The sequence below is a fragment of the Trypanosoma cruzi genome, genomic scaffold, assembly GCF_000209065.1.
Source record: "Trypanosoma cruzi strain CL Brener 1047053516725 genomic scaffold, whole genome shotgun sequence".
In the NCBI taxonomy this organism is placed as follows: domain Eukaryota; phylum Euglenozoa; class Kinetoplastea; order Trypanosomatida; family Trypanosomatidae; genus Trypanosoma; species Trypanosoma cruzi.
In genome coordinates this window covers 296,409-324,185 of record NW_001849575.1, presented here as the reverse complement: position 1 = coordinate 324,185, position 27,777 = coordinate 296,409, and the positions used below count along the sequence as shown (strand labels likewise).

Here is a 27,777-nt window from a genome sequence, read left to right as displayed (position 1 = left end):
TTCTTGTACTTTTCGTTCGTGTCCTTTTGCATTGCTTTCCTGATCTCCGTCTTGTGTTAGGAGTTGCGATTGCTTCTCTTGGTGTTGTTTTATTTGCTGTTCCTGTGCAGGGTTATGTTCTTGTTGTCGTGCTCTGCCTTGTACTTCATGTTGATGTGCATTTCCACTTTGTACACTTTGATGTTGCGGTTGCGTGAGCTGTTGTCCTTGACCTTTCTCTTGTAATTGTCGTGTGTTTTCTCTTTCTGTTTTTTTTTTTTTTTTTTTCCTACTCTTACCAGCGCGTCTAGCTATACAATGCCATCTGAGTGCCGAAGAGGTGGTCGAGCAGCGACAAAAGTTTCCTGCTATGAAGCAACTGCCATTGAGAGAACTTTTCGGTGCGGAGGTCCTGTTCAATGCCCAGCCGTTGGCGCACAGCCAAGGTGCCTGGACATTCTAGAAGCAGATGGTGCAAGGTTTCCTGCGGGCCATTGGCGTGCTTGTGGAAGCTGGCTGATCCTGCGGCAGCAGAGATCGCCTCCTGGCACTTCTGTTTAGATGTCGAGTGGCGTCTGGGTTGTGTGCGCAGCGATTTCTGTGCTGTGCGGTGCTTCTCCGTGTGGGGAAAACCATATCACAGAAATCGCATTTGAGCTCAGGAAGCGGTGGAGGATGTTCCGGATGAAATGACCGACAGTGACTGACGAGATTCGAGAATCCCGTCAATGTAGAATCACAGTACGGACATTTCTCCTTCCGACGACGTGTGATGGTCCGTCTCCTTACTGGAGAGACGTCTTCGTCCCTTGCCGACGGGGAAAAGCATCCGTCCCCGGTGCAGTTGGATCGTTGTTGGAGCGCATATATGCAGACTGTTCTGGTGAGATGTTGCAGAAACGGCATTGGTTCGTGCAATCTCTCACAGCCCAGTATAGTCGACCCCAGAGCTCAGATTCGCCGCACCTTGCCCTAGCGAGGTGAACCAGTTCTTGACGGTGAAGAACTTCCTGAGTGATCAGGTCCTTGCCGCTGAGATCTGATGGCCTTGTGCCGCAAAGCAAGTAGCGATGAGTGTCTTGACGAATCGTACTACGCCACTTGTTGGTGAGCTGGGTAGTAAAACATGTCAGCAGATCCGTATGCCATAAAGGTGCAATTGCTTGCTCCGTGTATTGTCCAGTCTCCATAGTCTGCGTCGCATACTGATCTGCAAGCTCGTTAGCATGTATTCCACAATGTCCGTAACAAAACTGCAGGTGCACAGACCAGCCAGCACACGTCAGTGTCAAGAGACGCTGCCAGATCTGATCCTCCGTCCAGTCTGTCTGACTGAGCGGGCCCTTATTTAAAGCCGCAAGAAGAGACTGGCTGTCTGTAACCACAAGCAGGGTTTTATGCCTGTGTTGGATGCGAGGGATAATCAGCCTCTCCAGGGCTAGAAGCAGTGCGCGGGATTCCGTCCTGTAGCTGCATGGGCGTGTGCCGCAGTTTATACTGGCCTTTTCTATTATCTCCGAGGAATGCAAGGATGAGAGCAATATTCCAACCCCGGCTGACTTGGGAACATCGACACCGCCATCCGTTGCGAGTATCCAATTTCCCCAGCGATGAAGTCGCACTGTGTCGCGGTGTTGGAGCTCTGGTTGCATATAGGAACTCCGCTGCGCTGCGTTGCGGCGAGCACGACGGAGACCAAGACGACTCCAGCCCTCGAGAAGGTTCCACGCCATGCCCGGTGCGGGGAGGTGAGGCGGTCTGCCTGCAGAGTGTCGGACAAAACTGCACGACCGTTTCGCTGCGGTCACCCCGTTGATATCACCCGTTGCGGTGACGTCCACAAGAACCCTGGCACCGAGGAGGATGGCTTCATCACTATTTGGCAGCGTAACATTGCAGGCCTCTCGTCCGTAAAAAAGATTGCATCTGCTGCGCGACTGGAGCAGCATCCACCTGTCATCGTTCTTCTCCAGGAAACAAATACTCGAAGTGCCACAGCGGCAAAACTATATGGCCATAATGGCTTTCTTCAGGCCCGCACTGGGCGCGGTGGTGGCGTTGCCACTCTGGTGCGCCACTCTCTGCCGTGCGAGCGCCCGACGCTCCCTGGCACAGACCTCCTGGAGACCATTGCTGTCCGTGCATTTTCACAGGGCTGTCCCAGCATCTGCGTGGTGAATCTCTACAACCCTCCCACAGCAACCGTTCAAAGCTCTTCGTTTATTATTGCCATTCGTCGCTCAGGCCCCGCAGCGATTATCGCGGGTGAACTGAATTTACATCGTGAACTCTGGGACAGACACCTACCTTCAACGACTGGAGGAGAGGATTTGTCCTCTAATCTAATTGACATGATTTTGGGCTAGCAAATGACCCGGTGCAGGCAACACGGAGCACAAATCGTAATGTCTCGTCCCCTGACGTAGCTGCGTATCGCGTGCTGCGTGTCACCCACTGGCAATCCACCCCCTACATGGATTCCGACCACTGCTTAATATCTTACTCGGTGGGTTGGATGATGGCATTCCGCGACTAGCCAACACACTGCCTCGGCGGGAGAAAGCCACTTTTGCCCTGCGTAAGGCGGATTGGCCTGCTTTCATTTCGTTGTGTAAAACACTCCCTGCCGCCGCGTCCGCATGGTTGGACATTCGCAGTGGTATCTTGCGAGCAGCTGAGCGCCATATCCCGCGCGGCAGCCGTGACACCCCAAAACAATCTGGACAAACAAAATGGAACAAGCCGAGTCCGCCGCAGAAGCAGCACACACATCGCCTCACCCGGAGACAGCCTGCTTCGAGACGAATTCATCCAAAAAGTGGAGGAATAAAATCATGCCTTACGCCGTGGCTTCGTTATGCTTCTGGACGCCCGCGCGAAAAACTTGAGGCCTCATCCAGCCCAAGCTGGCGATATCTTCGCGGTGTGGCGGCGCCGCACCCTCATCCCCTGCAATCGGTGGTGCTCCGCACTGATCCTCGGACCGCGTCTGTGCTCTGCCTCGGCAACAGGCAAATCTGCTCGCCCATCATTTTGTGCGGGTTTAACGTGCCACATTACCCTATACTGCTGCTGCTGCTCGCCGCACTCCCTTGCTCCCTGGTGACTGGGAAATGGATCGACCTCTCACGCCGTATGAGCTTGACGTGGCCATCCGCGACTCTTCGCTCGGCTCAGCCCCTGGCCACGACAACATGTTGAATGAATTCCTGCACCGTCTCGGGCCCGTTGCGCGTGGCACTCTTAGAACAATGATCCACAACTCCTTCGCAAATGGCAGCCTGCCTGGCTCCTGGAATACGGTGGAAACTATTCCCATTCCAAACCTGGGAAGGGCCATGCCGCCCAGAGAGTTAGAGACCTATCAAATCACTCTCTGTTTTACTAAAATTAACCGAAAGAATGATTCATCGCCGTCTGTCAGCGTTATTGCCGCAACACCAACGTGAATTCGGATTTACACCCTCGCGTTCAACATCGGACGTGGTGACACTTGTTATTGGTAAAATTAACCGTGGATTGAGTGAGTTTGGCATTTTGGAGTATGAGCGCCCTGGAGGCGGCGCTCCCACATGCCACCCTCGTCACCATCGCTCGCTTCTGACCTTGATTGATTTTTCGACTGCTTTCGACACCGTTGACCATGGGAAATTATTCGGCATGCCTGACAGACTCCCGCGCCTTGGACCCCGAACGAAACGCTGGCTGCATAATTACCTGCGGGGCCGCCGTGTTAGGGTATGCACTCGCGAACAGCACTCCCGGAAACAACTCGCCTCAGCTGGAGCACCACAAGGCAGCGTCCCGGGACCCCAACTCTTCCTCCACTGTGTGGATGATCTGCTGCGCCGCCTGCACAACATCTATTCCGCCTCCGCTCTCATGTACGCTGACGCACTCGCACTTGTTGCCTCAGGTGCGGACATCCATGCATGTGCTGCGGCAACGCAACCTGCCCTGTCACCTATAACGACATGGGCTGCCGAGCACAGCCTAAAAATCAACGTTGATAAGAGTGAAGCCGCTCTATTCCACATCTCTTCACACACGGTCTGAAGAGGAAATGGTCGATCTCCTTCCTGGCAATGGGAACCTACGTATTCAGTCACACTCGGTGCGGTTACTGGACACCACGGTTGAACAACTTCTTAATTTTGATTACGCACGCTTCCACCGCTTCAAAGCGGACCATGCCACGCCGTTACCAATTACGCCTGGTCGCACAGACTGGTGCGTCCCATCACACCATGCAATCCTTTTTGATTGGATACGGTCATGGTGTGTCACTATATTATGGCGAGTCAATTCTCCCGTGCCTCGCCCACACCTGCCTCCATAATACGGAAGTACTGTACTGCGACAGTTGTACAACATCCCTTGGCATTAGCGCACCAACGGAGGATAAATCGGTATACTTGGAAGCTAATCTCCTTCGGCTCCGGAAGATACTCTGGCTCCGTGAAACCAATCAACACGAACGCCATGCACGTTTCCATAATCACGAGGATTTGCGCTCCCTTATATGCTCGGAACTTATGCCGTTGTCCATGCATAGGAAAGCGGCGACATCAATCCCGCTTCCGAGAGATTTCGTTATTAATGGATTAGAACGCGTATGTGGCACTATTGGGATACCACACAACCACAATCACGCTCCTCCTATTACACAACATCGAATTATTCCCTGGGACACTGTGAGTTGCAATAAAGTGGAATTTTATCAGCCACTCTTTGCCAACGATGCCTCTGAAGGTGTCAAGCGCACGGCTTTTAAATCCCTTTACTCCTCTCTAGGGGATTATGATTTTGAATTATGGACAGACGGTTCTTCACCCCTCGCCGAAGTCGCATCTGGATCCGCTGCACCATTATACGACACCACAAAGAGAAATGATCTCCCTGTGGAGGACCATCGTGCAGCAGCTGGCAGACTCGCATGCTCATAGAGAGCTGAGTGACTTGCCATTGAAAACGGCTTTAGACATCTCATAATTCCTCGTCTGGAAACATCCCAATCGTCCACACAAACCCCGGTGGCAACGGACTCCCTTTCGGCAATTGAGGCACTCCGCGTTGCCCCACTGACCGTGCAAGAATGCGTCGCTGAAGAAATTTGAATTATGCTGTTCTCCTTGATAAAGCGAAGTCACCCTGCAGACCTTATATTTTCCCCATCGCACTGCGGTATCCCACGCAATGAGGCCGCTGACAAAGAAGGCACGATTGCACGATCCCTCCAGCAATGAGGCATCCTAATCTGGCACGTGGAATTCCTTACCGCCGTCAAGAGGTTGTATTGTAAGCAAGTCCAGGAGGAAAGGAAGGCGCACACACCGCACGCCAGGCGCTCGTCGGTGCAACAAAAGATCGTTCCTAGTGTCCAGGCAGACATCGGGCATCGAATCAGGACTTTGTGCGCGGGTGCGATGCGACTCCTGCCCACTCCTCGAAATACCGGCACGCGCCCTGCACATCACAAGCAACCCTTTACGTCGGTGGTGCTGCCCCACTCACACTGAAGAGGCAGGACCGCCCGGACCTCCTCCGGAACCTCCACCTGGCGTGTCCACGGCACCTCCTCGTAGAACGACGAGCAGCGGATCAACGTCGCCCTGCCCAAGCTGCAGCAGCGTCTTCTCGTCCGTCCACAATATGAAGGCACACGCCCGACGCACTAACCCTGGCACTCCAATCGTTGCAGAAGGCCTCACACGTGGATTCTGCGACAGCTCCACGGTCTTCCCAACAAGTGCCTCACGCGCAGGTCACTACCGAAAATGTCAAGCGTATCAACGAGCAAAAAACGGACAACGCAACTCTGCAAGCTCCAATGACAGCCGTAGCCCTTCAGCCACTCCTCCGCTACTGCAACCCCACCAACCGCTGAGCCCCGACAATCCACGGGAGGACCTGCCGCACACGCTGTGGGAATGCCGCCGTCCTCGACAACTCAGCATCCGACTATTTGGGAACACACCCTCTCGCACGACAGCATCGTTCAAGACGGAAAAACTGGCCACATCGCCACGGACAGCCCGCAGTCCATTAACGAACAGTGGCAGCAAAGTATAACGAAACAAATACCTCCCTTTTCTCAGCATAGAAAAACGTCACCTTCACACTCGCAATTGCCACCAATGAATTCATTGCGCAATACCGCTCTGAGCTGCAATACTTCCTGGTACCATCCATGTCCCTTGTCGACACATTGATGCGGACGGGCGCCCATCCATTCCTCCCAATGACGGTGCATGTCTGCGACGCACCCTCATATCCAAAAGGCACGTCCCTCACCACAGCCGGGATCGACTTCGCCCTGTCCGCACGCATCGCTTTGTCAGAGGAGCAGGAATACGTCAGGCTGGCAGCAAAGCACCCGCCAGCACAACACAACACAAACAGAAGCACCAGCAGCACTGCAGACCGTAGGGTTAACGTGGATCAACCGACACATAACGTATTTCAAAGCAATCAATTGATGGCTTGACACGGATAAGAAAAACTCACATTCTCTCAGCAAAAAAGAAAAGAAAAAAACAAAAAAACGATTTAGGCGTCCGCAGTCAAAGCAGGCCACTAATCGAAAAGAGTGTAATGGGTGCTCTCAACCATAAAACAAGTAAAACAAAACAACAAAAAAAAAAGCGTGGGACGACCAGCGCACACACTCTCATTGCTCCCGCAAAGCAAAACACACACACATAGGGAGAGAGAGAGAGAGAGAGGTCGCCCACTCAATGCAATAAAAACAAAACAGAAACAGTTACGGTGCTCCGCCCATGCAGCCAGGCAGGACGGCAGCGGTGCGTGTCGTGCAAAAGAGAGCACCAACGGGCATGCATGGGTGTGCATTCATATATACAATGGGCACATTATGTGTGTGCTTCGTGGGGTGAGGTGAGGGCGAGAGTCCATGCAAGGGGACACACACACAGAGAGTGAGAGAGAAGGACGAGTGTGTGTGCGGGCGGTGCACGGCTCTCTCTCCCTCACTCTCACGCGGGCACCACCGCAGCCGCAGCCGCACACGCAACAAGAAGAAGAAGCAAAAGAGGGGAGGTGGTGTGGGAGACCGCGGTGCTGCCGTCACTGTTTTGTGTATTCGTCGTATCAGTTGTGTTGGCGGTTACTGTCGTTGCTTTTGTATCTTCCCCATTCCCTTCTGAGCCTTTGTCTCGGTGGCTTTGTGGTGCGGCTGCGGTCTCAGGCGACTGAACTTTTTTTTTACCGCCACTCGTAGTGTCTTCGCCATCCTGTTCGCGGGAATCAACATCGTCTTCTGGAGGTGGTGGAGGATTTCCTCCCGCAATTCCCACAGGCAGTGTGTGCTCTCCGTTACCTGTTGTGAGTGCGTTCTCTACTGCAGGTGTATTTTCGTCAGTCTCATCCTTTTTTTCTTCAACTTCCTTTTGCGTAGGATTGGCGTTTGGTTCCCGACTGCCGGAATGAGAAATGTCCCCTGCAGATACAATTGGCTGGTGATTTTTCCGCCTGCTTCCAATTAAATTCTTTTCCCCGGAATTTGGGTCTGATGTAACTGCCACTTCCTGATCACCTTGCCTTTCAGTTCTTTCTGCTTCATCTGTCCCTGCACCATCATCATCATTATCTTCATCTTCATCTTCTTCAACTTCATCCTCTGAAGGTGCGGGAGGTAATTCTTCTTTAAGACCTCCTGCTCCACGTCTTAAGTCTTGCGTGACTTGTGGAGGCGTTTCAAGTTCTTGTGATGACAGCGGAGATTCACCACCTATCCCAGAGCCTGCCGTGTCCTCCCCGTCAGATCTACCGCCGGCACCGCACCACAGCACGCAGAGGGCACACACCAGCAGCACACGGCCAGTCATCATCATCGCCATCACTCCTGTCAATTGCGTGCAGCCTTCAGCACAAACTAACTCCCCGTCAACACAGAGTGAGAGCAAAAAGAAGAGACACGGCACAGTAAAAAACACCAGTAGCACGCATTTCATGAGAAACATTAAACCAATAAAAGTAAAAAAACGCACAACGCTCTGTAATAATTTAACAAGAAGAAAAACACAAAAACAAGGAAAAAAAAACAAAAGTAAAAAAACAGCAATGAGAAAGAGATTGAAAACACACAAACCAAAAACCTCACCGAATGGCTCCAGTACGCATGCAAGCATCCACAGAAAAATGCATCTACGCAAACAGTTGTGGGCGTGTCGTGCATATGAGTGTGTCTGGGATGCGTGCCAAGTGACGGATACAGGGAGCAACAGCATGGAGCACAAAGCAGCGCAGCTGAAGCAAATGAAGCAAAACACACAATCATTATTTTCTCTTATTTATTACGCAATAAAACAAAAGAAGCTCAAAGCATCCCGTGGTTGAGTGCTGGCTTTAATAGCCCGCATACACTTCTTCAGCCCAGTGTCCCGTAGGTGAGTGCAGCCAGAACAAGCAGTGGCAGGGCATGCAGACGGGTTTCATGGAAGCAGGCGTCAGTTCCCACACTGTTCTCCAGCGCGTTCGTTGTGGGCGCAGAGGAAAGAGGAGCCGGCATGCTTGCCGCCATATTATTTCCTTCGCCGGAAGCAGTCTCGGTGGTGGTGTCGGCGGTGTCCTCTTCGGCGCCTCCAGCTGCACCCCCGTCCTCGCCGGTCTGGGACAACTGATTCGGTGGCGCAGCAGCAGTCTCTTCCTGCAGCTCCACTGGAGGTTCATGGGAGGAGTGGTCGCCGCCTTCTGTGGGCTTTGGATCTGGTGGGGATTCGGATGCAGCAGAAGCAGCAGAAGTAGAATGTGAATGGCCTTGAAGCTCACCAGAGGGAGCAGAATCCGACGCTTGCGAGGCCGCAGCAGAAGGATCCGTCGTGGCCGCAGCGCCAGCAGCAGAGTTAGCACCAGCGCCACCTGGAGTTGCAGGTAGAGAAGAAGGGGGGACATCCGTGGAATTCTTAACGACAGCAGGAGGAGATTTTGAATTTGTTTTGGAGGTGTCACGAGAAGCCTCCTCTTGTCGAGCCGCCGGAATGCCTGCTTCCGGACGTGTGGCCGGAACACTTTCACCAGCGCCACCCGGAGCTCCAGCCAGTGAAGGGGCACCAGCCGCACTCTCAGCGTCAGCAGGAGGTTCCGAATCTGGTGTGGAGGTGTCACGAGAATCATTGTCATCTGGAGAGCCCGGAGGTCCTTCCGGAGGTTTTGCCGGAACAAGTGCAACGGTGACCGCCTTCGACTCAACGTTACGCTGCCACCAACTATTCACCGCGCTTGGAGTGGGCGATGTGACGTTGATTGTGAAGACACCACCGTTCGCAACTCCTTTGGTGCGCCTCTCAACATCCTCGGGCTCACAGTTTCCGACGCCCATGCCGCAAATCATCTGCCCAAAACCAGCAGCTGCAGTCGTGCAGTCATACCACAATGACTTCCCACGGAGTTGCCAGCGCCCGAGTTTGTCCTTACCCGCACACACCGCATCCACCTGCGTTACCTGCGGCTCCCCTTCCTTCGCGGCAAACACGCACGAGCAGCAGCACAGCAGTGCCAGCACCAACACGACACAAAACACACGGCACATCATCGTCAAAACTTTCGTTTTTGAATAACGTGGATTCGATCTGCAGGAGCATGAGAAAGGAATTAGAGAGAGACAGCAGCTACACCACGCACAGCCACCGCATGGTAATAAATGGCAGCAGCCAGAAGAAGCGCACACCAAAAAAGACAGATGGAATCATCACAACTGCAGAACTCCCACACCGACCCGCAAACCAAAACTTAAAAGTCAAAGAAGAAACAAAAAAAGGAAAAAAAAATGATAGGAGTCCAACAGAACTCCCAAAACTTTTAAAACCATCAATCGGGCAGCACTCTTATTTCTTATGCCAAGCAGCACAAGACAACCGTATGTGTCTGTGTACATAATGCCTTCACCAAGAAAAGAAATCAAATAAAAAAGATCGTCTTGTTCCACCAGCCCACACAACATTCCTTCACACTTCATTGCGGCATCCGGCCTGTTCCTCCAATCCTCCTTTCGTGCAGTCCGTGGGACGCACAGCAATGAGGCCGGCACCGCGTGTGGGCAACAAAAAATAAAAACAAGTAGAGGAAATAAGTCACACATGACAGTGTGCAGCAACCGACCATTGAATAAGGGAACAGCAACGATACGTATTATTCCAGGAAAACAACAAAACAAACAGTAAAACCTGACTAATAAAAGAAAACCCGCAGGGAACGCAGCACATGTTCTCCGTGAGGAGTCGCAATTCCACACTCTTCGGCTCAGAAGTCCGCCACAAATCCACACAATCCCAGAAGCAGCAGCAACACCCAATACACGCACACACGCACAGTGCTGTCAACAGTTAACTCTCGCAGTGTCAATTTCGCGCCGTTGAGCAGGGCAAAGCAGTCGTCGGGACACACACCGCTCCCGGAATACTGCGCGGTGAATTCTCGTCATTGGGGTTTGTTATCGTGTCCAGAGGCATTGCGTTGACTCAATCCGTACGCATCACCCTCAGCAACAAATCCACTGCCTGCAACGCCATTCTCTAAAAAGAGAGATTTGTGTCCGGTGGCGTCGTGCTCACTCACCTCGTCCGTGTTATCCGCAGCAACGTGTCCCCTACCGCCATAGGTGACAGAAATGATCTCGGATGCATTCGACGCCACTAATATTCTCGGACCGTTGGCAAAGGAAGGCCTCTTCTTGGACGTATTCGGGACCATCATTTCGTTCGGATTGCTGGCAAACTCAGGCTTTTTCTCGGACGTGTTGGTCGCCGTGTTGGATGCGGGACTCGGATCGACGGTGTTCGGTGCGTCAGCCGCCGCAGACTGTCGCCAATCCTCGTGTTGACGTGACGGCTCAGCATTAACTTGCGGCGCAGTTGTCCCACCAGATTTTGTGTCATCCTTCCCTTCACGGGGTGGCGGCAACTGACGGATGCCCGTCTGGTCAGCATCGCTGCTCCGTGCAGGCGGATGGATGGTTCCATCGGGAGAAAATTGACGCCACCGCAATTCATGAGGGCCGGCGTATTTATGTGTCGTCACATTCATCGTGAAGGCAACGGTGGCCCCTTCCCCTTTCCTTGCACAGCTGGCAGCACAGTTGCTACATGTGTGCACCGCATTGGCCACATTAAACACAGCACCCAGCTCACCATTCCTGCCATGCATGCGCACATCAAAGCCACTGAAAGTATAATTCTCATGCTGAGCCTCAGCACTGGCAGCAGAACACTTCTTCCACACGCACACACACACACCCACGCGATAGCTCAGGCTGCCATCAGTCGGAGCATACGACACATCCACCGGCAAAACCACCGCATCCGCAGGAAAGGAGACTCGGGCTGCGCACTCCCTCCTCCTTCCTTCTCTTCATGGCCACGGAAGAAGAGAACAGGCGCCACCCGCAACCGCCAGCACACGCTGCAAAAGAAGCATCCAAATCGAATGAAATGTGCATTTTGTGTGTGCATGTGGTTGTGTGTGTGCCTGCAGACACACGAAGCAAAGAAGCAAAAACAGGAGCGGAGCATGTGAAGGGACGCACAAACAAAAACGTACAGCAGAGGTGCATGGCAGAAGTAAAGAGAAAAAGACTGCTCAGGCTCACAATATTGCACTGCAGTCCAAGCAGCGGCAATTCATTAAAAAAATTAATAAAAATAAATAATAATAAATTCATCTTCACCTTTCCACACCTCACACTTTGGAAAAAAGAGAAAAAAAAGAAAAAAAAAGAAAAAAATTGAAAAAAGTCGTCCTCTATTACGGCTACACCCAAATAAAAAGAAAAAGAAAAAGAAAAAAAGAAAAACACACACAAAAAGCACCCAACTACCGTGCTGCTCCAGAGATTTTCTGCATACATTTTGTCCGAAGATAAAATTAAAAGATATTTAAATGTCTTTCAACCGTCTGGCCCTCTGCGTGTCCGCACATCGTTTATATTTCATGGGTCATCTGGGTGTTGCTGCTCCCCTCAGCCCCTTTCATCGGCGCGTGAGTGCAGCCCGCAGAGCTCAGTCACTCGTGTGTGGGGTGAGACTGAGAGAAGCACGCAGAAATGACGGCAGTCGCGTCACTCCATCGGGAGAGTGAGCGCAACAAAAGAAAAAAACATCAGGAGGGGAAAAGAAATGCTCACGAGGCCGACACCGAAGGGACTGCCGGCGCGTAAAATGCACACGCAAAGCAAAAAATCTTAAAAACACGGCGGCAGGGTGTGGCTGTGTGTGTGTGGCGCTGCGGGTGTCTGCCCGCCCTGGCCGCAAAGAAAGCAAAACAAGAGGGAAAGAAATGTGTGCTCCGCCCCACAGGCCCTCGTCGCACGCCCACACGTCACGGCTCCCTCAGCGCGCCGTTCGTCGCGGCCCCTCCTCATGCGTGCAGCAGGCGAGGCGCACAGGGCCGTCGTCATGAGCGTGTCGGTGGGTGTGCGAGTGGAGCAGTTGGGCGGGAAACACACGGCACCCCTCATAGGAAGAGTGCAGAAGAAACAATTAAAAGAGGGAAGAGTAGAAAAGAAAAAAACTTCCATAGTGATTGCCCCCAAAAGCAAAAAAGAAGGAATGAGAGATTAGAAAAAAAACATGCACAAAAAATTTAAAAAAACATAAAAGTTTTCCTTTACGGGGAGTAATCCACTACCAGGGGTGTGTGCGTCGGTGGTGGGGAAGGGCTGAGGTGTTCCACGCAGAGGCCACACACACCTCAAGAAGCGGCAATACCCCACAATCCAAGCAGAAGGAGCAGCGGCAGCAGTCCGCCTCCGCAAACAGTGCTCCCATCACCATGTGCCCCAAAGTGGCGAGCGGTACCGACACCCGTTGCTCCTGCCGCCAATGTTTTCAGGCCTGTCAGCTTTGGAATAGAAATTTTGTTTGCGTTGAGGACGCGGATCTCATTGTCATCCAACGGGCGGTTGTACAGCAGGACATTCGTCGCGGTCACAGGCACCTCTTCTTTGCTCCCTGCGCTGCCTCCATCCCCTCCAATGTAGAAGTGGGAGATTCCTTTCGAATCCGTGTTTTTCAATTCACATGACGCATCTCCCACACGCTGACCATCGACGTACGCGGAGCCCTGGCTGCCGTTCCGTAGCACAATGGCCACTTGGTGTGTTGTCCCTGGCTCCCAATCACTGCGGAGTTCCTTGGTCGTTTTGCCACCGCACAGCATCTGCCACTTCCCCTCTTTGTCGTACGACAGTCCCAGGAGCACTGTATTCTTACCGTCATTCATCGTCGCACCCATCAATGGAATGGGGGTATCTCCCTCCGGCTCACCGTGGATAGACACCGTCGCCACCAGAGTGAAGTTGTGGTTTGCAAAGTGGTACAGCTGATTCTGCCCCTGCTTGCCAACGGGCCACTCCGCCCACGCTCCCTGGAACTTCACTCCATCCGCATACCCTGCTGCCCCTCCATTCGTTCCTTTCTTTACTGTGGCGTCCACCCCGAGGTACTCGTCCCTCCATGTGGTATCAGAGAAGTTGCCGGACAAAAAGCCAACCAGCCCATCCGTGATCTTAACAGCGCCGTAGCCATTGCCAGTTGAGGGATTCTTCGCAGGACTTTTAGAGGGGCACAGCTTGGAGACACGTTCGTCCACCTTCTTCCATGTCGCCAGCACCTCCCTCACCCGCTTCAGCTGCGCAGTCAGACGCACTGAGACCATACCGAGTGATGATTCCCCACCGCCTTTCTTCTTCTCGTACAGTGCAATCAACTCCTCCTTCTTATTATCTCCACTTCTGTACAGCAGGGAGCTGGCGGCAGCGTCATCATCACCGGATACCGGCCCAATATCAACAATGTGCGTATTGTCCGTCAGCCAAAGATGAAGTACGCCCTTTTCTCCATTCTCGGAATGTACCGGCAGAGTAACGAGAATCACATTCCTCTTATCATCGACACTGTCAAGACTCGCTGTGATGAACCCGCTTCCAACGCCCTTCTCATGTCGCTTTTGGTTGTTGCCCCACACGCGCGAGAGTGTCCCGAGTGCCTCCGTCCACGACTCCCCCTTGTCACCGGACTCGTACACCCTGCGGCGGCCATCATCACACGCAGTCATCATCATGAGTTTTCCCTTCTCCCATTCCACGACGGAGGGATCACTGCAGCCATCGGCAGACATCCCCTTCGACAGCTTCCCACTCGCAGTGTCTGAGGGGTATATGATCAGCGAAACGGTCTTCCCATTATTCTTCGTGCCTTCCACGGGAAACATAATCGCACCGTCCTTCATCTGAACACCCGATCCACCGCTGCCAATCAGCCGTGTCAAGGATTTGTGTTGTTTTTCAGAATCAGTCCACGGGATAACGGAAGCATCGTTCCAATAAATTTTTTTTTTACCGCTGCTCCCATCATTACTGACGTTTCCCACAGCCACCAAAAGTCCCCATTTAGCTGCTGCAGCTGTGTTACCAGCTGCCCTATCAGTAACCCCAAAACTGTAGGTTCCAGCGAAAATGTAAATATCACTCCCATTCACAACTGTTGTTGGCCGGCTCACACGTACTTTTGTCCGGCTTTGGGAAGCCTCCTGATCTCCTGTTTGGGAGGCACAACCCTTATTTCCGGCAGGACATTCCTCCAGTACTTGTGTCTTCAGTTTAGTTGTATCCAATTCTCTTGATTCTTTATCGGTCCACTCCAGGAGCTCCGAGGCAATCCCAGTAAAATTGCTTCCTCCCTCCTTCAACTGCGCCTCGGCAACGGCAAACACGCCACCATCCATCTCAACAAGAACTGGAACATGGAGCGAATCCACTGTTTCTCCTTCTTCCTTATCTCTCCAAGCAAAAGATGGACTCGGTGAAGATTCCTGACCTGACGCTGGTTCAGCAGCTTGCGCAGCCTCACCACTGCCGCAGCACATCATCACGACAAATAGGAGCAGCACCGCGGAAGTAAACACACGCCGGGACATGTTGGGCCTCTGCGGCTCACTCTCTCCTCCTTCCCTCCTCCTTCCGCTGGATCCGGTCACGCGGCGACGGTTGTGTGTGCGGGGTGCCTTCACTGCAGCAACACGTGAGAGCATATAAATATGTGTGTGTGGGCGGTGTGTGTGCTGTTGTTCCTTTCAGTGCCTTCGAATTTCACAGTAGCGTTTAGTGCTTGTTTTCCTTCTTCATGCGTAATTGAGAAAGAAAAATATAGAGGGAAAAAATACCAATGCAAAAAGTACAACAGTAACAATCGCCATCCGCAGTGAGTGGCACCATCATCCCCGCCGCAGTCACTCCCAACAACAACAACTCACGCACACAGACACACGGAACGAGAAGGAAGAACAGTGCACCGGGAACACACAGCGACTGCCACCACCAGCAGCAGCAGAAAAAGCAGGTGCTTCGTTATTCACGCGTCAGCACACACCGAGCGACACCCACACACAAAGCAACAGGCGGGATGCAAAGCAGCAAAACCGCCCTTTGCAGCAATAAAGCGCTGCCGCCAGTCCTTTTACTGTTGCCGCTCCCCGCACCAGCTCAACCGCCATAGCCGCACATCAACCCGCACAGGCGAAGAATCCCCGTCGGCAAATTCAAAGCAAAAGAGACACTTCGGCAGGTGCAGCGGATGGCGGGAAGCAATCCGCACTCGCCCAAGGCACCCTAAACACCACTCACTGGATGCGCGCCGCCAACATCACACCCGCAACACGTCGAAAAGACATACCGCATTCTCCCGATCTCCCTCCTCGCGAGGGCCGCCGCAGCCAGACCTTGTGCATGTGTGCGGCATAGCATGTCTGTGTGGACTTGTGTGTTTGTCAGCGCCTATACTTGCAAAGCAGCTGTCCGACACAAAAGAGTCCAAAGAAAAGCAACGGCAGAGTGGGAAGCAGATAGCACACGCGCAAACTACTCATATCATTACACACAAACACAGCCCGCACAATGAGTGCGCTCAACCACAACACAAGTAAAACAATGAAAGAAACAAACAAAGCCGAAGCGTGGGACGACCAGCGCACACACTCTCATTGCTCCCGTAAAGCAAAACACACACACAGGGAGAGAGAGAGAGAGGTCGCCCACTCAATGCAATAAAAACAAAACAGTTACGGTGCTCCGCCCATGCAGCCAGGCAGGACGGCAGCGGTGCGTGTCGTGCAAAAGAGAGCACCAACGGGCCTGCATGGGTGTGCATGCACATATACAATGGGCACATTATGTGTGTGCATCGTGGGGTGAGGTGAGGGCGAGAGTCCATGCAAGGGGACGCACACACACAGAGAGTGAGTGAAGGACGAGTGTGTGTGCGGGCGGTGCACGGCTCTCTCTCCCTCACTCTCACGCGGCCACCACCGCAGCAGCAGCCGCACACGCAAAAAAAAGAAGAAGAAGCAAAAGAGGGGAGGTGGTGTGGGAGACCGCGGTGCTGCCGTCATTTTCGGCAGGTGTCGCCGTATCAGTTGTGTTGGCGGTGGGTTTTATTGCTGTTTGAGGTGCTGCCTCACTGGCTGTGGGAGCTGGGTGGGTATCACTACCCTCAAGATCTTCGTGTGGTTCTTTGGGGTTAGGCCGTTGAGCATTGGCAGTATTCTCATCCGCCGTACTCCGGGCTTCACCACCGCCACTTGTAGAGTTGGGTGATGCTGTTTTTTCCGCTTGATTGGTGGCAGGTGCATTCTCCGTCAAATTCTCTGTGGCTGTGGCTTGACCTTGTTGCTCTGCCACAATATCCTCTGAAGGATGTTCCGGTGCATTGTACTCTGTTTTTTTTTGGTAACAGTAACCTTTTATGCTCTTGAGCATTTGGTGTCTGTGAGTCCGTTGTTGCTGTTGGTGGTTGCCCTCTTCTTGACGATGGTTCTGTTGCTGATGGCGGTACTTGTGTCTTTGGCGTTTCTTGTGGCGTTGTTTGCCATTTTGTTTCGCTGTCGGGGAATGACACGCTTGAACGGTCTTGCGTCGCCAAGGCTCTCTGCTGTGCCTCGTATTCAGTTGTACCTCTACCAACAACTTGGTTGGATGCCGTATCTTCTCCAGTGACGGAATGGTTTTCTGCATCGTTTATTGACTCCTTCGGTGCCTTCACCTGGGACGGGACGGGACCTCCAGTTATTGTGTTTTCTGAATGCTTGCCCGTTTCCAAAGATTTATTCTTCTGATTGGTAGACGCATCGCCGGCGTGCTGTAGAGCAACCCCAGAAGAAGGAGCCTTCAAGATGGAACCTTCAATTCTATCAGTCCCGCCACCATGACTGTCAACAGATGGTGCTTGTGGTGATGCGTGTTGGTTTCCTTCTCCTGCTGGAGCTGCTGGCGTTGATGGTGATGGGGTTTCCTTCTGTTTTGTTAAAACTCCGCTTGTCTGACTTCCATCCCGCTCATTTGCATCTTGTCCATCTTCGTGTCGTCTTTCTTCACGACGTTCCGTTACTTCTTCCAAATTTTCATCTTCTACCGTTTCTTCTTCCTCTTCTTCTTCTTCCGAAGATCCTTCTGGGAGTGCGGGACGTCCTTCCCGAGATTTGTGTTGTTGCTCCTCTCCTGACGATTGTATTTGTGAGTCTGGTGCTGGCGCCGCATTTCTTGTCCCTTCCAGCCCATCTTCAGTACCACTCGCAGGAACATCGGGTGGAACACCATGAACTGCCGCCTCCCCTTCATCACATCTACCGCCGGCACCGCACCACAGCACGCAGAGGGCACACACCAGCAGCACACGGCCAGTCATCATCGCCATCACTCCTGTCACTTGCGTGCAGCCTTCAGCACAAACTAACGCCCCGCCAACGCAGAGTGAAAGGGAAAAAAACACCAGTACCGCACAAGGACAGTGACAAATACCAGCAGCTTGCACACAGCATGAGGCAGTTGGAATCAGTACGATTACAAAACTCGCGCACCGCCCTGCAAGGCAGAAATTTAAAAAATAAAAACAGAGTTGAGAGTCCGTCAGGATACCCGGAGAAAATTAAAAAAAATCAATCGGGCAGCACTCTTATTTCATATGCCAAGCAGCACAAGACAACCGTGTGTTTCTGTACACATAACGCCCTCACCAGAAGAGAAATGAAATAAAAAAAAGACTGTACTCTTCCACCAGCACACAAAACACTCTTCACACTTCATTGCGGCATCCGGCCTGTTCCTCCAATCCTCCTTTCGTGCAGTCCGTGGGACGCACAGCAATAAGGCCGGCACCGCGTGTGGGCAACAAAAACAAAACAAAGAAGAGAAACACGTCACACATGACAGCGTGCAGCAACCGGCCATTAAATAAAGAAGCAGCAAGGATAATTATCATTCCAGGAAAACAAAAAAAAAACAAAAACAAAGTTAAATGTAAATAATAAAAGAAAACACGCAGGGAACGCGGCACATATTCTCCGTGAGGAGTCGCAATTCCACACTCTTCGGCTCAGAAGACCGCCACAACCCCACACAATCCCAGAAGAAGCAGCAACGCCCAATACACGCACACACGCACAGTGCCGTCAACAGTTAACTCTCGCAGTGTCAATTTCGCGTCGTTCAGCAGGGCAAAGCAATCGTCGGGACACACACCGTTTCCGGAATACTGCGCGGTGAATTCTCGTCATTGGGGTTTTCGTGTCCAGAGGCATTGCGTTGACTCAACCCGTCCGCATCACCCTCAGCAACAAATCCACTGCCTGCAACGCCATTTTCTAAAACGAGAGATTTGTGTCCGGTGGCGTTGCGCTCATTCACCTCGTCCGTGTTATCCGCAGCAACATGTTCCCTGCCGCCATAAGTGACAGACATGATCCCCGATGCATTCGACGCCACTAATATTCTCGGACCGTTGGCAAAGGAAGGCCTCTTCTTGGGTGCATTCGGGACCATCACTTCGTTCGGATTGCTGGCAAACTCAGGCCTCGTCTCGGACGTGTTGGTCGCCGTGTTGGATGCGGGACTCGGATCGACGGTGTTCGGTGCGTCAGCCGCCGCAGACTGTCGCCAATCCTCGTGTTGACGTGACGGCTCAGCATTAACTTGCGGCGCAGTTGTCCCACCAGATTTTGTGTCATCCTTCCCTTCACGGGGTGGCGGCAACTGACGGATGCCCGTCTGGTCAGCATCGCTGCTCCGTGCAGGCGGATGGATGGTTCCATCGGGAGAAAATTGACGCCACCGCAATTCATAAGGGCCGGCGTATTTATGTGTCGTCACATTCATCGTGAAGGCAACGGTGGCCCCTTCCTCTTTCCTTGCACAGCTGGCAGCACAGTTGCTACATGTGTGCACCGCATTGGCCACATGGCACACAGCACCCAGCTCACCATTCCTGCCATGAATGCGCACATCAAAGCCACTGAAAGTATAATTCTCATGCTGAGCCTCAGCACTGGCAGCAGAACACTTCTTCCACACGCACACACACACACCCACGCGATAGCTCAGGCTGCCGTCACTCGGAGCACACGACACATCCACCGGCAAAACCACCGCATCCGCAGGAAAGGAGACTCGGGCTGCGCGCTTCCTCTATCCTCCTTCCTTCTCTTCATGGCCACGGAAGAAGACAACAGCAGCCACCCGCAACTGCCAGCACACGCTGCAAAAGAAGCATTCAAATCCACTGCAATGTGCATTTTGTGTGTGCATGTGGTTGTGTGTGTGCCTGCAGACACACAAATCAAAGAAGAAAAAGAAGAGCAACAAATATAAACGCACAAACTAAAATTTACAGCGGAGGTGCATGGCGGAAACAGAGAGAAGAAGACCGCTCAAACTCATGACTACACTGCCGCCCAAGCAGCGGCAATTCACACAAGATTTATTTAGAACAACAACAACAAAAAAACTTTCCCCTTCGTCTTATACAAGCCCCATCACACAAAATAATTATAAATAAATAAAAGAAATCGTCCATTACTGTTCCACACAATTTTAAAAAGCAGCCGGCTGCCGTGTGGCCACACCAAACCGTCTGTATATATTTTGCCCGCAAAAGAAAATTAAATAGTTGCATGTCTTTCAACCGTCTGGCCCTCTGCGTGTCCGCACATCGTTTATATTTCACGGGGTCATCTGCGTGTTGGTGCTCCCCTCAGCCCTTTCATCGGCGCGTGAGTACAGCCTGCAGAGCACAGTCACTCGTGTGTGTGGGGACTGAGAGAAGCACGCAGACATGACGGCGGTCGCGTCTCTCCATCGGGAGAGTAAGCGCAGCAAAAGAAAAATCATCAGAAGGAAGGGAAAGAAATGCTCACGAGGCCGACACCGAAGAGACTGCCGGCACGTGAAATGCACACGCAAAGCAAAAAATCTTAAAAACACGGCGGCAGGGTGTGGCTGTGTGTGTGTGGCGCTGCGGGTGTCTGCCCGCCCTGGCCGCAAAGAAAACAAAACAAGAGGGAAAGAAATGTGTGCTCCGCCCCACCGGCCCTCGTCGCACGCCCACACGTCACGGCTCCCTCAGCGCGCCGTTCGTCGCGGCCCCTCCTCATGCGTGCAGCAGGCGAGGCGCACAGGGCCGTCGTCATGAGCGTGTCGGTGGGCGTGCGGGTGGAGCAGTTGGGCGGGAAACACACGGCACCCCTCACAGGAAGAGTGCAGAAGAAACAATTAAAAGAGGGAAGAGTAGAAAAGAAAAACAGTGTCCATAGTGATTGCCCCCAAAAGCAAAAAAGAGAAGGGATGGTGGAGCAAAAGAACAGAAGAGGGATTAGAGATTTAAAACGCACAAATTAATTTAAAAAAAAAAAAAAAGTAGCAAAAATTTTAAAGCAAAAGGATAAAAAAATTAAATTTACAAAAAAACAAAACAAAAAGCCGAAGCGTGGGACGACCAGCGCACACACTCTCATTGCTCCCGTAAAGCAAAACACACACACAGGGAGAGAGAGAGAGAGAGAGGTCGCCCACTCAATGCAATGAAAACAAAAACAAAACAGTTACGGTGCTCCGCCCATGCAGCCAGGCAGGACGGCAGCGGTGCGTGTGGTGCAGGAGAGAGCACCAACGGGCATGCATGGGTGTGCATGCATATATACAATGGGCACATTATGTGTGTGCTTCGTGGGGTGAGGTGAGGGCGAGAGTCCATGCAAGGGGACACACACACAGAGAGTGAGTGAAAGACGAGTGTGTGTGCGGGCGGTGCACGGCTCTCTCTCCCTCACTCTCACGCGGCCACCACCGCAGTAGCAGCCGCACACGCAAAAAAAAAAAGAAGCAAAAGAGGGGAGGTGGTGTGGGAGACCGCGGTGCTGCCGTCACTGTCGTCCGTAATTGCAGTTGCATTTGTACCATTAGCAGTTTTTTCTTTCGGGGATTCTTCGCCATTTCCTGCGGAATGTTCACGCTGTTGGTGTTGCTGCTTTTCATGCTGTTCTTTTTCTTGTCGTTCCGTTCCTTCTTCTTGTAGAAGCTCTTGTTTTTCTTCAGAATGGTGTTCGACTGATTTATCCTGATCATGTATTGCTGTTTTTACCTCCTCTTCTCGGACTGTCGTACCTCGCAGTGCTTCTGCTGCTGCCTCTGCTGTCTTTGCTGCTGTTGTTTTTGCGTCTGCTTCCGTTGCTGCTGCTGCTGCTTTTTCTGTTTCTGCTTTTGCTTTTGCTGCAGCTGTTTCCGTGTTTGCTGTTTCTGCTGATGTTTTTGCTTCTGCTGCCGCTTCTGCTGCTGTGGCTGCTGCCTCTGCCGCTGCCTTTGCTGCTTCTTCTGCTGCTTTTCCTGCTGATGCTTTTGCTGTTTCAGCTGCTTCAGCTGCAGCTTTTGCTTTTGCTGCTGCTTCTGCGGCTTTTGCAGATGCTTCTTCTGCTGCTGTTTTTGCTGTTGCTGCAGCTTTTGCTGCTTCATCTTTTGCTGCTTCTGCTGCTTTCGCTTTTGTGGTTGCTTCTTTCGCTGCTGCTGCGGCTGCTTTTTCTGTTTCTGTTTCTGCTTTTGCTGCAGCTGTTGCCGCGTTTGCTGTTGCCATTTTTGCTGTTTCTGCTGATGTTTTTGCTTCTGCTGCTGCTGCTTCTGCTGCTGCTGTTTTTGCTGCCGCCTCTGCTGCTGCTGCTTTTGCTTTTTCAGCTGCTTCTGATGCTGCCGTTGCTTTTGCTGCTGCCTTTTCAGCTGCTTCTGTTGCTGTTTCAGCTGTTTCTGCTAATGTTTTTGCTTTTGCTGCTGCTTCTGCGGCTTTTGCGGATGCTTCAGCTGCTGCTGTTGTTTTTCCTGCTGCTTCTTCCGCTGCTTCTGATGCTGCTTCTGATGCTGCTTCTGCTTCTGCTTTTGCCTTTTCTGCTGTTTCTGCTGCTGCCTTTGCGTCAGCTGCTTCTGTTGCTGTTTCTGCTGTTTCTGCTAATGTTTTTGCTTTTGCTGCTGCTTCTGCCGCTTTTGCAGATGCTTCAACTGCTGCTGTTGTTTTTACTGCTGCTTCTTCCGCTGCTGCTTTTGCTTTTTCAGCTGCTTCTGATGCTGCTTCTGCTTCTGCTTTTGCCTTTTCTGCTGTTTCTGCTGCTTCTGCTGCTGCCTTTGCGTCAGCTGTTGCTTCTGCTGCTCTTTGTTCTTGTCTTACCTTCAATCTCGCAACTGGAATAAATAATTCTTTCAGACTGTTGTCGTCCCCACCAGAAACCACACCAACAGCTCCATCGGCCGCAACGGACCACAGCACGCAGAGGGCACACACCAGCAGCACACGGCCAGTCATCATCATCGCCATCACTCCTGTCACTTGCGTGCAGCCTTCAGCACAAACTAACTCCCGTCAACGCAGAGTGAAAGCAAAAAAAGAGAGAGACAAGTCACACAGCCGCGCACACTGTTCCATCCAGGAATGAGAGTCACGCACAGTAAAAAATAAAAGCAACGCGCACAAAAATGAGACAGAAGGAATCAGTACAATTGCAAATCTCGAACGCCGCCCTGCAAACCAGAAGTTCTACAAAGTAAAAAAGTAAAAATTAAAAAACAACGCATCCAGGGTTCCGCCGCGCATGCACATAATGCGAGAGCGTTCCGTCGTGTCGGCACCCCTCACGGAGGGTACGCACACACACAAGAGAAGGTGCAGAGCACACAAAGCAACACAAAAGCAAAGTAACAATGAAAAAAAGGAGATCCCCGCACACCATGTGGATTGTTGGTCCACGGGAAGTACGGCCAATATTTGTTGTGAAAAGATGCATTTTTTCCTCTTTAATTTATTTTGTGACAGCAATGAGTAGCGCAAGGGCCGTCAGCAATAAAGTGGTAAGTATTCCCTCGCAAACGGACCGTCGTGCGGGCTGAGGCGGTCCCAAACAGTCGCAGTCCAAATTCTCAACGACGGGGCATTACCACAGTGGATGAAGCGGAGTGTCCCGTGTTCCGTCGGGGATCAGCAGCACGTGGCGTCTGTGATGCGGCGGTGGCGTAAGGGCCTGGTCCATCTCGAGTACCCGCGCTTGTGCTTCCTGCGTGTCCTGTCTGCTGGTATGCTTGACGACTTCGGTGGCGACCTGCGCGCAAGACGTCTGTTAAGAAGACGGTGGAGCCATTGTGGCATCCGCATTTTAGGCCTCTCCCACTATCGGAACGCCAGGCCGAGCACTTCGAGAATGTGCCGTCATATTGTGGACGGACGAGCGCACTCTGCCGCAGATTGGGCAGGAGGACGTCAATCCGCCGCTCGCTGGTCGGCAAGGAGTTGCGGTGCTCACGTCTGGAAGAGGTCACGGCGGAGGCGGTGGCGGGCCGACCTCCTCGGTAAAGAAAGGACGGCGCCACCGACACAGAGCCACTTGTGATATGCAGGGCGCGTGCCGGTATGTCGAAGAGCGGGCAGGAGTCGCATCGCGCCTGTGCGCCATGCCGCCACTCGGAACACGATGTCCGGGTTGGCACCAGGAACAGAGTCCTCGCCACACCGACAACCGCCTGTCATGCGGTGTGCGCGCCTTCCTTTTCCTCCTGGACATGTTTCCAATACAGTCGCTTGACTGCAGTGAGGAATTCCACGTGCCAGGCATTAACGCAGTCCTGCGGGAGGGATCCCGCCATGACGGCACCAGCGTCCGCTGTCACGTTGCGTGGGATTCCGCAGTGTCATGAGGAAAATACGGAGCCAACTTTGCGACCTCAATCCATCAGTGGAAGCGGTACGGTGCAAATCTCCTCGGTGACGTCGTCGCGCACCGCCAGCGGGCCGAGGCGGAGCGGCTCCATCGCCGAGAGGGAGTCTGTGGCGGCAGGGACTCTTGTGGGCGATTGGGATGCTGCTGCCAGGCGGGGAACTGGGAACTGTCTGTGGCCATGCTCAGTGGCAGGACACTCCGCTCAGCAGGAGCATGCAAGGCTGCCGGCAGCTGCGCGGTGAGGCCCCACAGGGAGCTCTCCGGGGAGTAAAGTGGCAGCGCAGCGAATCCACACGCACGCTCAGCGAGAGACGACGAACCGTCCACCGCCAACACAGTTACCAGCGACTAACAACACGTTGACCATGAATAGGACACGTATGCCCGCACCGCCGTGGGCACGGACAGCGACCCCGATTCACTCAGCAACAGTGACCTAATGCCCCTTGGATGGGGCAACAGCCACGCTGGAACACAGCACAGCCCTAGCAAACGTTGAGCGTGTGCTAACGTGTCGGGCGGCGGTGATGCCGCACAGGATTATTTGCGCACAACGTCTGGGAAACCAGAGATCCCATCGGAGCACAACGCAGCATCACTTTTGAGCAACGGTTTTTGTGAGCACGGGCATTTCACGGATTTGTTGGCCATGGCTGAAATTGGTGACATCACCATGCATGGGTGTGTGTCTCGGGTGTTGTTGCTTCTGCTTCTGGGGCTGTGGGGCACTGCGGCACTCTGCCGAGGTGTGAGGGAGGGTGGAATTGCGGTTTTTCGTGGAACAATAACTGTGCAGCTTGCCAGCATTACCCACTGAGTTTTGTCAGTAAGTTAAGTTTTATTATTTTCTTTTATTTATTTATTTGTTTTTTCTGCCTTTGCCCTATTGGAATAAACAGCATCCCTGTGTTTTTCTGCCAATGGTCGGTTGCTGTACGTTGTCATGAGTGAAGTATTTCTACTTTTCTTTGTTTTCTTTTGTTGCCCACACGCGGTGCCGACCCTGCGGCTGTGCGTCCCACGGACTGCACAAGAGGAGGATTGGGGAAAAAGGCTGGGTGCCGCATGAAATGTGAGGAGAGTTGTGTGGGCTCACGGAACAGTACGAACTTTTTTCTTGCTTTTTCAGTCCAGGCATTACGTATACACAAACCAGTGGCCGTTTACATTGCGTTGCTTGGCACATAAAATAAAAGTCATGCCTGATCTATTTTTATTTTTTACTTTTTGGGAGTCATGCCGGACTCTCAACTCTGTCGTTGTTCTTTTTTACTGCATTTTTAACTTCTGGTTTGCAGTGCGGTGTGTGAGTTCTGCAATTGTACTGATTCCAACTGCCTCATGGTGTGTGCATTGCCATTTGTGACTGTGCAGTGACTGTGTGTGGTGTAGCGGCCGTGTATTTCTCCTTTCCCTTTTGCTCTGCGTTGACGTGTTGTTAGTTTGTGCTGAAGGCTGCACGCAAGTGACAGGAGTGATGGCGATGATGATGACTGGCCGTGTGCTGCTGGTGTGTGCCCTCTGCGTGCTGTGGTGCGGTGCTGCGGTGGTGGAGTCGGTTGTCGATGGTGTTGTCGATGGCGGAGTAAAGGAGAGTCCATTGGGAGGTTCACAGTCTGATTCTAGAGACGAAAAAGCAGCAAAACCGGAATTATCGAAGTCAGCCGATGAAAACTGAGGGTCCGCGGATCACTCGTTGGATACACGATCAGGAACTAACTTCAGTGAGCAAGGGAACTTGGTCAAAGAGACAGTAACAGAGAATGTTGGGAGGGAAGAGATAGAAGAGGAAGGTAAAGAAATACCAGTAACACACACATCTCGAACAAAGGATGAAGTAACACTACCACAAGCATCACCACCACCAGCAGCAGCATCCGGTGTCGGTGAGGGCGATGTTGGTCCCGTTGGGATTGAAGGTACCGGTCGAAATTTTAGTGGTGGCAGTCTTGTTGGCGCTAGTGACGGTTCTCGTGTTACTGGTGATAAAGATAAAGATCCTAAAGAAAGTGAAGGTCCCGTTTCCGGGCCACCTTCCAGTGGTGCTTCTTCATCTCCCATCTCCAACAATGGAGACTCTTCACGGAGGAATGGCGGTGCACTACCCACTCAGGACACGACATCTTTAAAAAACAATGAGCAGTCAGGGCCAACAACATCTTCAGGGAACGCACCACTCAACAGGGAGACACCGGAGAGGTCAACACCCGATGCACAACGGCACTCCTCTGATACACAAGAAAATGAAACGAGTCGACTTCCTGATGGGGATGCAAATTACAGCGCCGTGGGGCAGAGTGCCGTGGGGACGAAAGGCTCTTCCGGCGTATCGACTACCGCCAGCAACGCACCAACGACACCTCAACCACAACTGCCAGCACCACCAGTACCAACAACAGCGACAGTAACGGGAGCGCCGGCAGAAAAACCAACTGCAGAACGATCACCACCACCGGCAGATTCAACACCAGGTGAAGGCCTAGCAGCAACAACTACAGCTCAAGCGAATGATACGGTGACACCTGGCGACAGTGACAGCAGCACCGCGGTCTCCCACACCACCTTTCCTTTTTTGCTTCTTGTTGTTGCGTGTGCGGCTGCTGCTGCGGTGGTGGCCGCGTGAGAGTGAGGGAGAGAGAGCCGTGCACCGCCCGCACACACACTCGTCCTTCTCTCTCACTCTCTGTGTGTGTGTCCCCTTGCATGGACTCTCGCCCTCACCTCACCCCACGAAGCACACACATAATGTGCCCATTGTATATATGCATGCACACCCATGCAGGCCCGTTGGTGCTCTCTTTTGCACTACACGCACCGCTGCCGTCCTGCCTGGCTGCATGGGCGGAGCACCGTAACTGTTTTTGTTTTGTTTCCATTGCATTGAGTGGGTGACCTCTCTCTCTCTCTCTCTCCCTGTGTGTGTGTTTTGCTTTACGGGAGCAATGAGAGTGTGTGTGCTGGTCGTCCCACGCTTCGGCTTGTTGCTTTATTGTTTTTCATTGTTTTGTGGTTGAGTGCACCCATTCCCTGGGCTGCGTGTGTGTGTGTGTGATGATATGAGTGGTTTGTGTGTAATATTCGCTTGCTTCTCTCTGCCGTTGCTTTATTTGCACTCTCTTGTGCCGCACAGCTGCTCTGCAAGTATAGGCGCTGACAAACACACAAGCACAAGCACATGCACACACACGCCATGTCGCACACACGTGGGCAGCCCCTGCACTGCTAGAGGAGCTCTCAGCGCGCTTTGGAATGTCGCAGCGGGCACCATTGGACTCGGCTTGTTGGCGCCTGTGGCTGCCGTTGGCGACGCTCCGATCCGCTCTGTTGGAAGTGCCGGCGTGGTCGTGGGGTGGCGGGAGAGCAGCGGCGGACACGGTGACCTCAACGCAGTGAGCTCACAGTAACTTCCTTGGCCAGTGGCAGTGCGGATGGAACGGTCATAATGATCGCACCGCCGGCACGCTTGTTGTCGAGTTCCCCGAAAGGAGAGCAGTGAAAGAAGGTCCGTCCGCATGACTCTTTGCATCTCCGCCTCAGGGATGCGCATCATAATTGGGGTTGCCGTGCGGTTATGCAACAGGGTATGATCTGCTGGGAGAGCGCGCTGTGCTATGCTCCTGCACCTGGGACTGGTGCTGTGCCGTTGGCGGATGTTGAGTGGCCGGTCATACAAATATTGCGACACCACGAGGAGAAAGGACCAAACACCTCGCGTGGAGGGAGCGTTGCGGCTGGTGAGGACTCTGTGCGACGGTGATGGACGTTCTCTCG

General features: G+C 52.7%; 7 protein-coding genes and 2 pseudogenes across 7 annotated transcripts, besides 29 other annotated features; 2 read left to right on the top strand and 7 right to left on the bottom strand.

Annotated features, from left to right (window-relative positions):
• Positions 1-66: part of a sequence feature (heterozygous, non-Esmeraldo-like haplotype) that runs on past the window's edge.
• Positions 67-12,019: a sequence feature (areas not merged during assembly with more than two copies in the genome that could not be assigned to a particular haplotype).
• Positions 236-267: a microsatellite.
• Positions 249-1,588: a mobile genetic element.
• Positions 1,809-5,940: a mobile genetic element.
• Tc00.1047053504239.290 (mucin-associated surface protein (MASP), putative) lies at positions 6,975-7,838 on the bottom strand (the record flags this gene model as incomplete). Its single annotated transcript, XM_814927.1, has 1 exon — positions 6,975-7,838. One exon carries the CDS (start codon positions 7,836-7,838, stop codon positions 6,975-6,977), a length of 864 nt encoding a protein of 287 aa, XP_820020.1.
• Positions 7,571-7,619: a microsatellite.
• Positions 8,007-8,095: a sequence feature (T-rich).
• On the bottom strand, positions 8,369-9,532 carry Tc00.1047053504239.280 (90 kDa surface protein, putative; the record flags this gene model as incomplete). Its single annotated transcript, XM_814926.1, has 1 exon — positions 8,369-9,532. One exon carries the CDS (start codon positions 9,530-9,532, stop codon positions 8,369-8,371), a length of 1,164 nt encoding a protein of 387 aa, XP_820019.1.
• Tc00.1047053504239.270 (uncharacterized protein) lies at positions 10,417-11,142 on the bottom strand (the record flags this gene model as incomplete). Its single annotated transcript, XM_814925.1, has 1 exon — positions 10,417-11,142. The coding sequence occupies one exon, from the start codon at positions 11,140-11,142 to the stop codon at positions 10,417-10,419; it is 726 nt and encodes a 241-aa protein (XP_820018.1).
• Positions 11,618-11,653: a sequence feature (AT_rich).
• Positions 11,685-11,719: a microsatellite.
• Positions 11,754-11,788: a microsatellite.
• Positions 12,020-12,756: a sequence feature (heterozygous, Esmeraldo-like haplotype).
• Tc00.1047053504239.260 (trans-sialidase, putative) lies at positions 12,685-15,024 on the bottom strand (the record flags this gene model as incomplete). The annotated part of the gene is made up of 1 exon (XM_814924.1): positions 12,685-15,024. The coding sequence occupies one exon, from the start codon at positions 15,022-15,024 to the stop codon at positions 12,685-12,687; it is 2,340 nt and encodes a 779-aa protein (XP_820017.1).
• Positions 12,757-15,613: a sequence feature (areas not merged during assembly with more than two copies in the genome that could not be assigned to a particular haplotype).
• Positions 15,614-16,419: a sequence feature (heterozygous, non-Esmeraldo-like haplotype).
• Positions 16,281-17,681, bottom strand: Tc00.1047053504239.240 (annotated as a pseudogene).
• Positions 16,420-16,553: a sequence feature (haploid, Esmeraldo-like haplotype).
• Positions 16,554-20,701: a sequence feature (areas not merged during assembly with more than two copies in the genome that could not be assigned to a particular haplotype).
• Positions 17,403-17,426: a microsatellite.
• Positions 18,252-18,276: a microsatellite.
• On the bottom strand, positions 18,473-19,138 carry Tc00.1047053504239.230 (uncharacterized protein; the record flags this gene model as incomplete). The annotated part of the gene is made up of 1 exon (XM_814923.1): positions 18,473-19,138. The coding sequence occupies one exon, from the start codon at positions 19,136-19,138 to the stop codon at positions 18,473-18,475; it is 666 nt and encodes a 221-aa protein (XP_820016.1).
• Positions 19,801-19,823: a sequence feature (AT_rich).
• Positions 20,660-20,736: a sequence feature (T-rich).
• Positions 20,702-20,848: a sequence feature (areas merged during assembly that could not be assigned to a particular haplotype. This can correspond to areas where the two haplotypes were merged or to regions with more than two copies in the genome that were merged during assembly.).
• Positions 20,849-21,705: a sequence feature (heterozygous, non-Esmeraldo-like haplotype).
• Positions 21,090-22,613, bottom strand: Tc00.1047053504239.220 (mucin-associated surface protein (MASP), putative; the record flags this gene model as incomplete). Its single annotated transcript, XM_814922.1, has 1 exon — positions 21,090-22,613. One exon carries the CDS (start codon positions 22,611-22,613, stop codon positions 21,090-21,092), a length of 1,524 nt encoding a protein of 507 aa, XP_820015.1.
• Positions 21,429-22,251: a microsatellite.
• Positions 21,706-21,763: a sequence feature (areas merged during assembly that could not be assigned to a particular haplotype. This can correspond to areas where the two haplotypes were merged or to regions with more than two copies in the genome that were merged during assembly.).
• Positions 21,764-21,913: a sequence feature (areas merged during assembly that could not be assigned to a particular haplotype. This can correspond to areas where the two haplotypes were merged or to regions with more than two copies in the genome that were merged during assembly.).
• Positions 21,914-22,704: a sequence feature (areas merged during assembly that could not be assigned to a particular haplotype. This can correspond to areas where the two haplotypes were merged or to regions with more than two copies in the genome that were merged during assembly.).
• Positions 22,266-22,421: a microsatellite.
• Positions 22,705-22,892: a sequence feature (heterozygous, non-Esmeraldo-like haplotype).
• Positions 22,893-27,777: part of a sequence feature (areas not merged during assembly with more than two copies in the genome that could not be assigned to a particular haplotype) that runs on past the window's edge.
• Positions 23,700-24,248, top strand: Tc00.1047053504239.210 (uncharacterized protein; the record flags this gene model as incomplete). Its single annotated transcript, XM_814921.1, has 1 exon — positions 23,700-24,248. One exon carries the CDS (start codon positions 23,700-23,702, stop codon positions 24,246-24,248), a length of 549 nt encoding a protein of 182 aa, XP_820014.1.
• Positions 24,843-24,871: a sequence feature (AT_rich).
• Positions 25,484-26,629, top strand: Tc00.1047053504239.195 (annotated as a pseudogene).